The 15,386-nt window shown below is 37.5% G+C and overlaps 1 protein-coding gene across 1 annotated transcript in view; it reads right to left on the bottom strand.

The window, feature by feature from the left end:
• LOC132546262 (nucleoporin NUP188-like) overlaps positions 1-15,386 on the bottom strand; it is a 34,394-nt gene that overhangs the window by 8,395 nt on the left and 10,613 nt on the right. Inside the window, exons 19-39 of the mRNA XM_060209974.1 lie at positions 15,158-15,271; positions 14,744-14,876; positions 14,361-14,448; positions 13,700-13,776; positions 12,519-12,633; positions 12,229-12,349; positions 11,675-11,747; positions 11,157-11,276; positions 10,501-10,747; positions 10,105-10,194; positions 9,694-9,843; positions 9,360-9,529; positions 8,732-8,807; positions 7,850-7,926; positions 7,349-7,424; positions 6,804-6,938; positions 4,773-4,847; positions 2,314-2,399; positions 2,034-2,188; positions 695-843; positions 101-232 (exon numbers count right to left, since the gene is read on the bottom strand). Of these exons, the coding sequence (XP_060065957.1) occupies positions 101-232; positions 695-843; positions 2,034-2,188; positions 2,314-2,399; positions 4,773-4,847; positions 6,804-6,938; positions 7,349-7,424; positions 7,850-7,926; positions 8,732-8,807; positions 9,360-9,529; positions 9,694-9,843; positions 10,105-10,194; positions 10,501-10,747; positions 11,157-11,276; positions 11,675-11,747; positions 12,229-12,349; positions 12,519-12,633; positions 13,700-13,776; positions 14,361-14,448; positions 14,744-14,876; positions 15,158-15,271 (2,459 nt within the window). The remainder of the gene's footprint in view (positions 1-100; positions 233-694; positions 844-2,033; positions 2,189-2,313; positions 2,400-4,772; positions 4,848-6,803; positions 6,939-7,348; positions 7,425-7,849; positions 7,927-8,731; positions 8,808-9,359; positions 9,530-9,693; positions 9,844-10,104; positions 10,195-10,500; positions 10,748-11,156; positions 11,277-11,674; positions 11,748-12,228; positions 12,350-12,518; positions 12,634-13,699; positions 13,777-14,360; positions 14,449-14,743; positions 14,877-15,157; positions 15,272-15,386) is intronic.

Raw genomic sequence — 15,386 nt, 5'->3', positions numbered from 1 at the left:
AATCAAATGGAAACAAACATGGACCAATGAGAACCTACACCATCTGATGATGGTGGGCTAAAAACATGCATGGGGTGAAGGAAAAATTTGGTATATTGACCTTGATGAAGACTTCCATGGAGGCCATGAGTGTGGGCAGGATGAAGTGTTCTTGTAGAACAGGTAGCCACATCTCACTCCTGTCACACTGTAGGATGAGCTCCTCCAGCAGACAACAAGTCACAATCTGCATCTGCAACACCAGAAACCCATGTCATCCAAACTAGATACAAAACATCACCAGTGTCACCAAAACTAACCAAATATATAGATATGCAAAGATAGTCAGCGTAATATGGAATTTATCAAACAAGTTAGATAATCTGATACATCACAAGCCTTTAGGCATAAATGATGTCACAATAGTATTATTACATATTACAAATATTTATACATGACGGTATGACATAACAGTATGACATGACACAACAGGCCAGAGATTATAATCTTACAGTGTATAGCTGGTTATTTTTATGGAGCTGATATTTTCATTATTTTCTCGAAAAAGGAAACCACGAAAATTTTGACTCATGAAAATCACTTTTCTAAAGGCATTTAATCCAACATAGTTCATCAAACATGTAAATTTTGACTCATGAAAATTACTTTTCTAAAGGCATTTAATCCAACATAGCACATCAAACACCAGTCTAACCTTCAATCTTATATTTCCAGCTGCCAGTTCTCCTTGTGTGTCCTTCTGATCAACAAGGTCTTGTGGAGAAGGGAGCTGGCGGGTGCTCTGAAGAAGGACTGCACATGTAGTAGGGAGGATGACAGACAGGTACTTGTCAGGGCTCATTTCTACAACACAGTGGATGGAGAATAAGAAGCTATTATATCTGGCCTTTTCCACAAATATATACCATGATAGACAATATTGTAAAAAAAATACCCAACATAAACAAATTTGTGATCTTACTTAACAATCAAATCAGGCTGTAATGCTTTATAGCACCAGAATCATGTTACAATATGCACACAAACTTACCTTTGTCAGCTTTGACTCAGGTGATAATAGAATTGACTATGACCAAGTTGAGTCGAGTGTGCTGTATAATGGTGATGACAAATTAACCAACAAATGAGTTGAGTTGAAGGTGTTGTATGATTGCTGTGACAGACTTACTAACAACTGAGTTGAGTCGGTGTGCTGTATAATGGCAGTGACAGACTTACCAACAACTGAGCTGAGTCGAGTGTGTTGTATGACAGTAATGACAGACTTACCTATGACTAAGCTGAGTCGAGTGTTTTGTATGATGGCAGTGACAGACTTATTAACAACTGAGCTGAGTTGAGTGCGTTGTATGATGACTGTGACAGACTTACTAACAACTGAGCTGAGTTGAGTGTGTTGTATAATGGCAGTGACAGACTTACTAACAACTGAGCCGAGTTGAGTGTGCTGTATAATGGCAGTGACAGACTTACCAACAACTGAGTTGAGTCGAGTGTGATGTATAATGGCAGTGACAGACTTACCTACGACTGAGTTGAGTCGAGTGTGCTGTATAATGGCAGTGACAGACTTAACTACGACTGAGTTGAGTCAAGTGTGCTGTATAATGGCAGGGACAGACTTACCAACAACTTAGCTGAGTCGAGTGTGTTGTATAATGGCAGTGACAGACTTACCAAAAACTGAGTTGAGTCCAGTGTGTTGCATGACAGCAGTGACAGACTTACCTACAACTGAGCTGAGTCGAGTGTGTTGTATAATGGCAGTGACAGACTTACCTACACTGAGCTGAGTTGAGTGTGCTGTATAATGGCAGTGACAGACTTACCAACAACTGAGCTGAGTCAAGTGTGTTGTATGATGGCAGTGACAGACTTACCTACGACTGAGCTGAGTCAAGTGTGTTGTATGATAGCAGTGACAGACTTACCTACAACTGAGCTGAGTCTGGTGTGTTGTATAATGGCAGTGACAGACTTACCTACGACTGAGCTGAGTTGAGTGTGTTGTATGACAGCAGTGACAGACTTACCTACGACTGAGCTGAGTCGAGTGTGTTGTATGATGGCAGTGATACTTCCCAGCAGTCCCACCTGAATCGGCGGGATCAGAGTTTTACTATTAGACAGAGTATGAACTATAGCTGCCTGTAGCTCCTTAATCATCCTTGTCTGGTTACTCAGAGAACTACAACAAAGAAAACATAAATACAGACAATTTGAGATGTGGAAGTGTATTTTTATCTGTCAGTATTTCAACATTCTTTAACTTTAAATATGTATAAGTCAAGCTGGAATCAATGTTTTACTTACCTGGTCCAAAGTTTGATCAGGTTGAAGAGGAAAGCACTTGATATCTGTGCCAGTTTGATGTTGAGTGCAGAAAAATCACCCACAACCTGATGATACACAACAGAGATAATATTCAGTCAAACCTGTACATGACAGATACTTTAACCAAGAGAAAAGCAACCATATATGTTTCTATACCCAAAGATAGAAAGATCGGGGCATATCATTTTAAAGCTGTCTGTTTGTTTGTCTGTTTTTCTGCCATAACTATTGCACTTTAAGAGTAAGGGATTTTATATTTGGCATGTGTATTCCTTTTGATAAGACCTTTATAGTGGTACCAAAAATTTCCACCATGTGACCTTGACCATGACCTTTGACTAACATTTGAAACTTAAAAAAAATTCATTACCACAATGAAGGCATAAGTGTATCACAAAGTGCGCATACAATTAGTACAAGCCTCACACAGCACAGTTTGAATGTCCCACTTCAGGATTGTGTTGCAACTGGGGTCATAGTGTTTCACAAGCACATCTTGTTTAGAGAGGGACTAACTTGTTCTACAGCTGGTCTCTATAGATCTTTACAGACAGGCACTTTCTTCTGTCATAGATGTCAAATTTACAGACACAGGCTTACTTCATAGATGAATGTGGTCTTTATTGACAGCTACTTAATTTTACATACAGGTGGTTGTTATAAACAGGGACTTATTACTTAGCAGTAGTCCTCATAGACAGAAGCCTACTTCATAGGAGACAGGCGGTTGTTATAGACAGGGACTTATTTCATAGCAGTAGTCCCCATAGACAGGGACACGGACAGGGGCTGACATGACAGACATGTGGTCTTTATAGACAAGAAATTCCTTAACAGATGGGTGTGGTCTTTATAGACAGGGGGGGGCTTCCTTCATAAAAGATGGTTTTTACAGACAGGTACATACTTCATAGATAGATTTGGTCTTTGTTGACAGCATTGTACTTAAAACAGTTTATTTCATGTAGCAACAGCTTTACTTTATAAATAGATTATTTTTACAATAGCTTTCACTTTGTATGTACATCATGCAGAAATACCAACAAATCCAAAAATTCATACACAAACTGTGTTTTCAGCATTTTAACACTCAGTATATGATCAGTGAGAGACCTAACAAACAACTTTCCAGCACCTGTAGACCTTGTGTTTTCAGCATTTTAACACTCAGTATACAATCAGTGACAGACATAACAAACAACTTACCAGTGCCTGTAGACCTTGTGTTTTCAGCATTTTAACATTCAGTATACGATCAGTGACAGACATAACAAACAACTTACCAGTGCCTGTAGACCTTGTGTTTTCAGCATTTTAACACTCAGTATACGATCAGTGAGAGACCTAACAAACAACTTTCCAGCACCTGTAGACCTTGTGTTTTCAGCATTTTAACACTCAGTATACAATCAGTGACAGACATAACAAACAACTTTCCAGCACCTGTAGACCTTGTGTTTTCAGCATTTTAACATTCAGTATACGATCAGTGACAGACATAACAAACAACTTACCAGTGCCTGTAGACCTTGTGTTTTCAGCATTTTAACATTCAGTATATGATCAGTGACAGACATAACAAACAACTTACCAGTGCCTGTAGACCTTGTGTTTTCAGCATTTTAACATTCAGTATACGATCAGTGACAGACATAACAAACAACTTACCAGTGCCTGTAGACCTTGTGTTTTCAGCATTTTAACATTCAGTATACGATCAGTGACAGACATAACAAACAACTTACCAGTGCCTGTAGACCTTGTGTTTTCAGCATTTTAACACTCAGTATACGATCAGTGACAGACATAACAAACAACTTACCAGTGCCTGTAGACCTTGTGTTTTCAGCATTTTAACATTCAGTATACGATCAGTGACAGACATAACAAACAACTTACCAGTGCCTGTAGACCTTGTGTTTTCAGCATTTTAACATTCAGTATATGATCAGTGACAGACATAACAAACAACTTACCAGTGCCTGTAGACCTTGTGTTTTCAGCATTTTAACATTCAGTATACGATCAGTGACAGACATAACAAACAACTTACCAGTGCCTGTAGACCTTGTGTTTTCAGCATTTTAACATTCAGTATACGATCAGTGACAGACATAACAAACAACTTACCAGTGCCTGTAGACCTTGTGTTTTCAGCATTTTAACACTCAGTATACGATCAGTGACAGACATAACAAACAACTTACCAGTGCCTGTAGACCTTGTGTTTTCAGCATTTTAACACTCAGTATACGATCAGTGACAGACATAACAAAAAACTTACCAGCACCTGTAGACCTTGTGTTTTCAGCATTTTAACACTCAGTATACAATCAGTGACAGACATAACAAACAACTTACCAGTACCTGTAGACCTTGTGTTTTCAGCATTTTAACACTCAGTATACGATCAGTGACAGACATAACAAACAACTTACCAGAGCCTGTAGACCTTCTATTAAGTCCACCATGATCACTTCTTTTAGACTGTTGTTCATCTTCAACTCATCAATCTACAAAATCAAATCAAATGATATCGGCTGAATCATACACATAATGTCTCATCAATAAGAAGCAGGCTGTCTTCTGTAAACTTTTTATACTGATATACATTGAAGAGGCAGCAATGATCTAATCATAAGTTCAGTGATGGTGACGATTTTATCATCAGTTCAGTAATGATTTTATCATCAGTTCAGTGATGACTATCACCAGTTCAGTGATGATTTTATCATCAGTTCAGTGATGACTATCACCAGTTCAGTGATGGTGACGATTTTATCGTAAGTTCAGTGATGATTTTATCATCAGTTCAGTGATGACTATCACCAGTTCAGTGATGATTTTATCATAAGTTCAGTGATGACTATCACCAGTTCAGTGATGATTTTATCATCAGTTCAGTGATGACTATCACCAGTTCAGTGATGACTATCACCAGTTCAGTGATGACTATCACCAGTTCAGTGACGATTTTATCATCAGTTCAGTGATGACAATGATTTACTGGCTAACTCATTGATGGTAATAACTTTATCATCAGTTCTGTGATGACTATCACCAGTTCAGTGATGACTATCACCAGTTCAGTGATGATTTTATCATCAGTTCAGTGATGACTATCACCAGTTCAGTGATGACTATCACCAGTTCAGTGACGATTTTATCATCAGTTCAGTGATGACAATGATTTACTGGCTAACTCATTGATGGTAATAACTTTATCACCAGTTCAGTGATGACTATCACCAGTTCAGTGATGATTTTATCACCAGTTCAGTGATGACTATCACCAGTTCAGTGACGATTTTATCATCAGTTCAGTGATGACAATGATTTACTGGCTAACTCATTGATGGTAATAACTTTATCACCAGTTCAGTGATGACTATCACCAGTTCAGTGATGATTTTATCACCAGTTCAGTGATGACTATCACCAGTTCAGTGATGACTATCACCAGTTCAGTGATGATTTTATCACCAGTTCAGTGATGATTTTATCATCAGTTCAGTGATGACTATCACCAGTTCAGTGATGACTATCACCAGTTCAGTGATGACTATCACCAGTTCAGTGATGACTATCACCAGTTCAGTGATGACTATCACCAGTTCAGTGATGATTTTATCACCAGTTCAGTGATGACTATCACCAGTTCAGTGATGATTTTATCATAAGTTCAGTGATGACTATCACCAGTTCAGTGATGACTATCACCAGTTCAGTGATGATTTTATCATAAGTTCAGTGATGACTATCACCAGTTCAGTGATGACTATCACCAGTTCAGTGATGATTTTATCACCAGTTCAGTGATGACTATCACCAGTTCAGTGATGATTTTATCACCAGTTCAGTGATGACTATCACCAGTTCAGTGATGACTATCATCAGTTCAGTGATGACTATCACCAGTTCAGTGATGACTATCACCAGTTCAGTGATGATTTTATCACCAGTTCAGTGATGACTATCACCAGTTCAGTGATGATTTTATCACCAGTTCAGTGATGATTTTATCACCAGTTCAGTGATGACTATCACCAGTTCAGTGATGATTTTATCACCAGTTCAGTGACGATTTTATCACCAGTTCAGTGATGATTTTATCACCAGTTCAGTGATGATTTTATCACCAGTTCAGTGATGACTATCACCAGTTCAGTGATGACTATCACCAATTCAGTGATGACTATCACCAGTTCAGTGATGACTATCACCAGTTCAGTGATGACTATCACCAGTTCAGTGATGACTATCACCAATTCAGTGATGACTATCACCAGTTCAGTGATGACTATCATCAGTTCAGTGATGACTATCACCAGTTCAGTGATGATTTTATCACCAGTTCAGTGATGGCAATGACATGAGTGATACTTAACAAGAAGAAATAGAAACAAAATTCAACACTAGTTTTGTAAGGAAGTTGCTATAAAATTTACAACAAATTTGTGATCTTTTACCTTAAGTTTAGCAATGGTTATCACAAAGTTTTTCCAGGCCATGAGGAGCTGAAGAGTTGGGTGATCTGCCAGGTTGTCTGTTGAAGATTCTGACTCAGTTTTCTCTGCTTGTGCCACCACCCTGTCTCGTATGTACTACAGGAGAACAGACAAATAGTACATAGTCTTAAACACTTGTACAAATTTTAAGATTTTTTAATTGTAATTTCATGCTTATTTCAGATATCCAAGTTCCTGAAAATTTCAGGCCTGTTTCTTTTCAAAATATACAAGACACAATCAAATAACATAACAAATATAATTTCAATTCTAGGGCCTTGTAAACAAAATTTTCAATTACTTCATCATCAGCAATATCAGTTATAACTGTTACTAATGTTTACACCAGACCAACATGTACACTGAACTAACACTTACACCTGTTCAATTCCTAGTCTGGACATGCACTTATTAACACCTATTCAATATATTTAGAACACTGGACTAAAACTTACATTTATTCATTAATTACACTTTACCGATACTTGGGGCTATTCAATACTTACACTAGACCAATACTTCCAGCGGTTTGCATCACTGATATCAGTTAAAACCTTTTTCAATTTGCTGTCAAGCTTTGCACTGAAAGGAAAAACAATAAACCATTGAAGATATAGACATGGCAATGTGACAAAACTATTCAAAACTTTTTTATGTCTCCAAACAAACTTTCCATCTCAAATTTTTTCATGAAAACATGAAAATTTTTTTTTCAAACTGGTAAAATATTTAGAGATTGTTCTTTCATATTGTTTGTCAGAAATTATTCCTGATGTAACATCAAATTCAATCTCTCACAAAAATTCTCCAACAGCTTCCGGATGGTTTTTAGTGGTATGTTAACCAATTGAAGAAATTGCCTGTTCTCTAAATATTGCTTTACCTTCATTTCGTAAAACAATTGATTTCCTAGAGAATATATGAATTATGCCTCTACTCCCACTTAGTCAGAAACCACACTAATTGTGAATCCTAAGTTAACTTTTAAAATTTTGTCGCCTTCTTACCTGGTAACAGTGTATATCTCCTCTGAAAGTATCCTCAAAACAAAGGCAATTGTTCGTACCTGATCGGGCACAGCAATCTACAAATACAAAGTAAGTCGTCAGGCATATCTAGTATGTTAAACTCTGTAATGCATCCAACAAAATCCGACTCTCTGTAACCTGTTTTTTTCAAACTTTTTGTTTTGGCTGCTAATAACATATCCCCAATTGATATTGCTAAAGTCAGAAGCACTGTATATCCTTATTAACATGAGGAAAATGGAGAAGTATCAATAAGATATTTGCCAAGATGATAAAATACAGAACTAATGTAATTAAACTGAATTTAGTATACTGCACCTTCTCTCAGTATGACAAAAGCATACACCAAGTTTCATGCTCCTAGTATTAATGCAAGCAAAACTATGCTCACAACACAAAATTTTAACAAAAGGCAATAGATTAGTACTGTGGGTCAAACTTTGCTACAATGCATCTTGCTTTTGTATGACTGATGTATACGTCACATTTCAATATCCTAGTTTAAATGCAGGTAAAGTAATGATCTGTACACAAAATTTCAACAAAGGGCGAGAACTCTGTAATTAAGGGGTTGAGGGCCCTAACATTGGTACACTGCACCTTGTCTTTGTATGTTCAATGTATACACTAAGTTTCATTATCCTAGTATATGTGCAAAGTCATGCCCTGAACATTAAAGAATGGACAGACAGACGGACGGATGGATGGACAGACAAGGCAGCATAATAAAAACAAGCCAAAGTATTGTTAACCATGCCAAAGTTTTCCGTTGGTGATGAAGAGGTTTAATATATAGTGGACGCACTTAACTTCAGTGTTGGTCTATAATTGGTAGAGGATGCAAGAATGGAGTATAAATACCTGTGAATCGTCTTCCTCTCCAGGGGCCGGCAAGTTTCTCATCAGGGGGGCAGATACACTCAGCCAAAAGTTGGCCCTGCATAAGAAGCATTTCAAATCGTTTATCATTTTTAATTCCAGAAGTTGAAACTTAATTATACTTCATAATGCAAACTAGGAAACAATTAAATTCCTGGAACACATTTAAACAGCATTTTAAGGGAAAATATCACTTAAAACTCTGTGTGTGGTAAGGAGTGGGGTGAATGTTGTTGTGTTAATGAAAAAGGAGATAACACTGACAGAACACAGGCAGGAACAGGTGTTGACTAAATGGAATACCAACTATAGAGATGACTGGTATTTGGGACATTGGAGTTGGTAGTGGCTTGAGAGTGAGACATGAGAATAAGTAATAGCTAGATTGTGGGACAATGTGAATTTTACATAATTTAACAACATAGGGTTTAGTGGAAAAGTGGAAAACAGATAGTGGGGAAGTGTAATTAGTGTTAGCTGGATATCAGGACTCTAGGATGAAAATGACAGAGTAGTGGAACAGTGAGGTAGCTCAGTAATGCAGCCGTGGGGTTAGATGTTGCTGACTTACATTGGCAATGGTCCAAGCCAACCGGAATCCTTATCTTACCTTGCTCTGAGTACAGACATGGCAGTGTCCCTAAGCCCTGCCCACAGAGCGTGTATGAAGTCCATGCAGGCACACAGCAGATCTGGGGGACACATGTACTCGCCCTGCTTCTTAACATCCATCAGATCTAGTACTGTCTGGAGACAGCTAGTTTTACCCAATGATAAATCCTGAAAAAAGAAACATCAAAAAGAATGAAAACAGTTTGCTGTATTTGATGTCAGATCCAAAGAAGAAGAAAAACTTAGTTTTGATTGAAAAAACTAAAACCTGCCTCAGCTATGATTTTACAATAGAATCTATATAAAAGTGATGGCATCAAAGCTTAAGATACCTTTTTATTGGCGCGTGATGTAGATGTATCTGAGCCCATTGCTATGGAGGACTCAGCTGGCTGGACATTAAGGAAGATCTCTATAAGGCCTGGCTGGGCCTCCACACAAACAGAGAGCAGCTCAAGGATAACTACCTTCAGACGCAGATCCTTAATAGAAAAAGGTGGTCACAAGTGTACTGGTAGTAAAGGTATCACGTGACAGGAAATCAACAGTTAATGGACAGGAAGTAAACATATCACAAGACAGGAAGTTAACAGTTCAGTGTACAGAAGGTCAATAGTTCATCTGAAAGAAATACCAGTTTATGTAATGAATTGTTCAATGAAGAAATAATAAGATAAAAATACAACAATGATATTATCTACAGGTAATCCATTATAATACTGAAAGTAACATGGGATAATTACCTCTGTGACAGCATGTAAACGAGAGAGGTACATGTCCCTGATGGTCTCTGCATCGCCACCAAGACATGCCAAGATGGACATTCGTGACACCTGTTAGGTATATACAGACAAGGTAAATTATGTGGTTATTTCATATATTTGCTAATGTTGCATCATACAATACCAACACATTCAATTCATGTTAATATATCTGACTACCATAAAGCTTTCCCATACATCAGCACTTTAAAGTTTGTTACATAACTACTCATAGCCATTTATACAAGAAGAGTCAGCACTTGTTCAGAAACAGGTTTCTCAAGAAAACTACAACAGATGATTTTTTTTACAAAATGGTCATGTACCTGCTGATGAGCAGGAAGACAGGTATCTGACGGGGTCTAATCTACAACCTACCAGAGCCAATCGTTTGAGGAGAAGACAGGCAAGAGCAGGCAGTCTTGGATTGTGTTTGTGATAAATGTAACTGGCAATGGTGGCTACAATGTGTTGTGTCTGTCTCCCCGCAGGCTGTGAGGACAGGGCACTCTCCAATGGGGACAGCGGCTGATCAGGAGATTTCAGAAGCAGCAGACGATTTAGGACGGAGAATGACATCTGTACCAGCTGTATCATCTCTGCTCCTGTACCAGCTTCCACAAAACTGTAATACACCAGCCAACTCAATATCATTAATGTTAAAGTTAACAATGAAATCAGACATCAGGTGAAAAGTCAGGATATTTCTTAAATTTTACTAATCAACAGATTATGAGCAACACAATATATGATCATCAGATTGGAATCAATATTTTTTACTTGCCACTAATTGATGTTATCAGATCATCAGTACACCACTAGGCACCAGCCTAAACAATATGATATACCCCCTAACAGACAGTACTAACATTTACAAGTAATATTACTGTGTATCCTCCACCACAATGTACCTCATTAGTCACAATAGATTTCAACACCTTCGAATGTCAGGTTTGGTACATAGGTGTACAGAATATGATCACTAACTTGTAATATCTTCCATGCTGAAATAAATCCACATAATCAGTACTAACCTTCCCTGTTGTAGGAGAGCCATTTCTATGGTGTCTGCTCCCATGGCAATGAGCTCCAGAAGTGAACGGCCAGCCTCCGTAAACAACAGACTGTACACACACACTTCCTGTAGATGAGGTCTGCCAATGCAAATTGCAAAAGGAACCAGGTGGATTTCAGTACAAAAACACAAGAATTTTGAATAAGAAAACTATCTAATTCAAAATCTGAATTTCTCACTGATGACACATCTATAAAGCCACAAGGTTTATACCCAAATACATTTCAAATGTTATCGCCTGTTTATTCACACATACCACCATATATATACAGGTACATACACACACAGATATATATATATATAAGTATATACACTCTCTTGGATAAGGATTAATCAAAGGCCTGGATTATCTAAACTGGTATAACCCAAAAATACACACACTTTCAGCTTATACATTAATCAGCGTAAAACTGTAACTGTCAACAGTTAGTCGAGTGTTTTCATATCCTTACAGTTATGAAGGAAAACTCTTCCTACCTGTTGGACTTCTTTTTCCTGTTTTCGGTCAAAAACGTCAGGATTTGGTGAAATATGTCAAGACACTTTTGCCCTAAAAATCAACACAGTAAAAAGGTATAGGTATTTTGGAGTTCTACTCTCTGTGTTGGATCGCCATACAATCTCCTAAAATTTAGTAAGATTAAATAATCCATATTTTGAAACATATTACAATAGAATGTCCCATCAATTAACAACAAAAGAAAAAACAATCATACATCTTAGAAATATTTATCTGTCTGTATTGGGAGAATTGAATGTGACGTAAGTAATCAGTATATCTAATTAACTATCAATGTTGTAAAACCATTGTGAAATATTCCTTGTGTGGACAGATAAATCAACAAATCAACAACTCTAAAGGACATAAAGTAAAGATTTTTCTGAGAATATCTTACTGAAGTCATCTTAATAGCCAAATTGTAAATAATTCTTTCCTCTATCACAGCAAAGAGGACAGATATTTTCCGATTCCTTCCTTTATCACAGTAATAAAGACAGATAATCTTATACTTCTTCTGACCATATCTTACCAATGGTCTCCCTCTTTGCTGAGCTGTAATAACGCCACTTCTGGAACACAGGGAACACTTCTCGTAAAAAATAAAGGATGGGGGCCATCAGGTCATTCTCCCTCTCCTTTGCGAAAAATGGCTGTTAAAACAAACAGTATAATTATAAAATTCTGCGCATATCAAATAAAATTCTTACAGAATTTTGATTGGTTCTATAGCTTCATATCAAGAGACAACTTTCATGCAAAATTTTCAATTACTGTAAATCAATTTGAATCTACAATTCAGATAGACAATTTAATACCAACCTTTATGAAGCAGCTGATAAAGTCAAGGAATGCCATGGTAACAGGATATCGGCCTTGGTTACATTCATATCCTGCCAGGATAGCTCCATATAAGCCTGCACTAAGACCCTGGCCACTGTAACACACAGAGTAATGTTAATCCACCACACAGAACCTGACCACTGTAACACACAGTGTAATGTTAATCCACCACACAGAACCTAGCCACTGTAACACACAGTGTAATGTTAATCCACCACACAGAACCTAGCCACTGTAACACACAGAGTAATGTTAATCCACCACACAGAACCTAGCCACTGTAACACACAGTGTAATGTTAATCCACCACACAGAACCTAGCCACTGTAACACACAGTGTAATGTTAATCCACCACACAGAACCTAGCCATTGTAACACACAGAGTAATGTTAATCCACCACACAGAACCTGGCCACTGTAACACACAGCGTAATGTTAATTCACCACACAGAACCTAGCCACTGTAACACACAGTGTAATGTTGATCCACCATTCACACCCTGACCACTGTAACACACTGTGTAATGTTAATCCACCACACAGAACCTAGCCACTGTAACACACAGCGTAATGTTAATTCACCACACAGAACCTAGCCACTGTAACACACAGCGTAATGTTAATTCACCACACAGAACCTGGCCACTGTAACACACAGAGTAATGTTGATCCACCACACAGAACCTGGCCACTGTAACACACAGTGTAATGTTGATCCACCATTCACACCCTGACCACTGTAACACACAGTGTAATGTTAATCCACCACACAGAACCTAGCCACTGTAACACACAGTGTAATGTTAATCCACCACACAGAACCTGGCCACTGTAACACACAGTGTAATGTTAATCCACCACACAGAACCTAGCCATTGTAACACACAGAGTAATGTTAATCCACCACACAGAACCTAGCCACTGTAACACACTGTACATAAACTTTTGAATATCTATATTTTTTTTAAGTGATGAAGTATAACAAATCACAAATATAATAACTGAGGTGACATATAATTTGTACAGTAAAACAGTCGCTTTAATGGACTTTGGGTGTAAAAGAGAATAAACTGGGGGACTGGTGTAAAAAGGACGAGGAGACATTGAAGTGTTGGGAGGAAACAAGACAGTACCTGCGGTAGTATAGATCTCTATTTACCTGAGTACCTCTGCTAAGTTGTCCACATTTTCTGTGAGGTAGGGAACCATCCCGGTCTGCTTCATGTTATGCCAAACCTGAGGGTAGAACATTGGAACATGGTAAGACTCTACTGTAATCTATCTTGAAAAGGCATAATATTTGTAAAATAAAAAAAAACCCAACTGTTTAGATAAGCCTTATACCATCTGTTCAGAATATCAATAATTATGAAAATATTTTGTTAAATCCTTTCAATCACAAGTTCCTACAACTTACTTGGCCCTCTCTCAAGATGGTTTGAATACTTTTATTCAAAAATGATTCAAATAATCTAATGCTTTCTTTTCTTGGTTTCTTCTTTAAGTTGAAGTTGGTCAAGTGGGGTGAATTCAGTATGAAAGGTCATACACTAATTCTGATAGAAGACGTTAAATTTTTTGCCAACATTATACATAGTTAATTGAGATAAAAATAATTAACTCACGAATGAATTAGACATGAATGCTAGGATGAAAAGGCTTAAAAGAACAGTTACTACAATTACAGAGTTAACAAACTAAGGCAAGCAATCAGCAATCCAGGTGTCGTTACAGGAAAGGGGAGGTAAAATCTACCAGTAACAAAGTAAGAGATGATTTATGAGTTGTGTAATTTCAGTCATTTTAGCATTGAATCATACCTTGGTAGGGTGTTTTCTTGCCACACTGGTCAGACACTGGATACATGATGTCATCAGGTCAAGTGGTGGTGGATTAAAGCTAGCAAACCTGTAGAGGGACACACAAACCAATCAAAAATCATACACGGTACTTCTTATTCACATATAGGTATAGGCTGACTCAGACAGATAACATTTAAAGCTGACTCAGGTTACAGTTGAAAGAGAAATGTCTTAACCTCACCTGTGAATAAGCTGGCTCAGATAACAGTTATTGGAGAAATGCCTTAATCTCATCTTTGAGTAAACTGACTCCAGTAACAGTTATTAAAGAAATGTCTTGATTTCACCTGAGAATAAGCTGACTTTGGTAACAGTTATTAGAGAAATGTTTTTAATCTCACCTGTGAATAAGCTGATACAGACATTCAATGATCTGGTCGAGTTCCTCCATAGACTCAGGGTAAGCTCCAAGGACAGCTCCCACCATCTCCACTATAAGAGTCACCCTAGATACCTGGACTAGTGAGACCATTCCTACAAGGTTTGATAAAAGTCATCTCCAAAGTTATTCAACCCTAATTTGTTTTCCTAACACAATCTTGCTTCTATTCATATTTACTATCATTTCTTTTACAATCTATTATTTCAGTCTTGTTCTACCTATAACAATAACAACTTATGGTATACTTGATGCATAACCCAAATGAAACAGCAGTAAAAGGTGAGGTCTAGTTTAAGAAATAAGATTTTCAAGTGTGATTTTCCAATAAATTTCTGGTCTCCAAATATGTAATAGATATTTTTTCTAGGAGTACCTGCACCCAGTGATATCTGTTGTAGCAGTGTTTCTATCTCGCACAACAAAAGTTCCCAGCCATTGAACTCAACATCCCACTGTATGATAGGGCTTTCAGTATCGTCTCGCTTTCCTACAACATCAACATCATACATCAAACCAGATATTTTTGTAATGCAATGATAAAATACACAAGAAAAAAGGCTACATATTTTATACAGTAAAATTGTTTAAGGTGTCCATTTTAT

This window comes from Ylistrum balloti, unplaced genomic scaffold (assembly GCF_031769215.1).
Source record: "Ylistrum balloti isolate Yb309-2 unplaced genomic scaffold, AGI_CSIRO_Ybal_v1 Utg369882, whole genome shotgun sequence".
Classification (NCBI taxonomy): Eukaryota; Metazoa; Mollusca; class Bivalvia; order Pectinida; family Pectinidae; genus Ylistrum; species Ylistrum balloti.
Note: the sequence above shows the minus strand (reverse complement) of the source record. Positions and strands in the feature narration are given on the sequence as shown.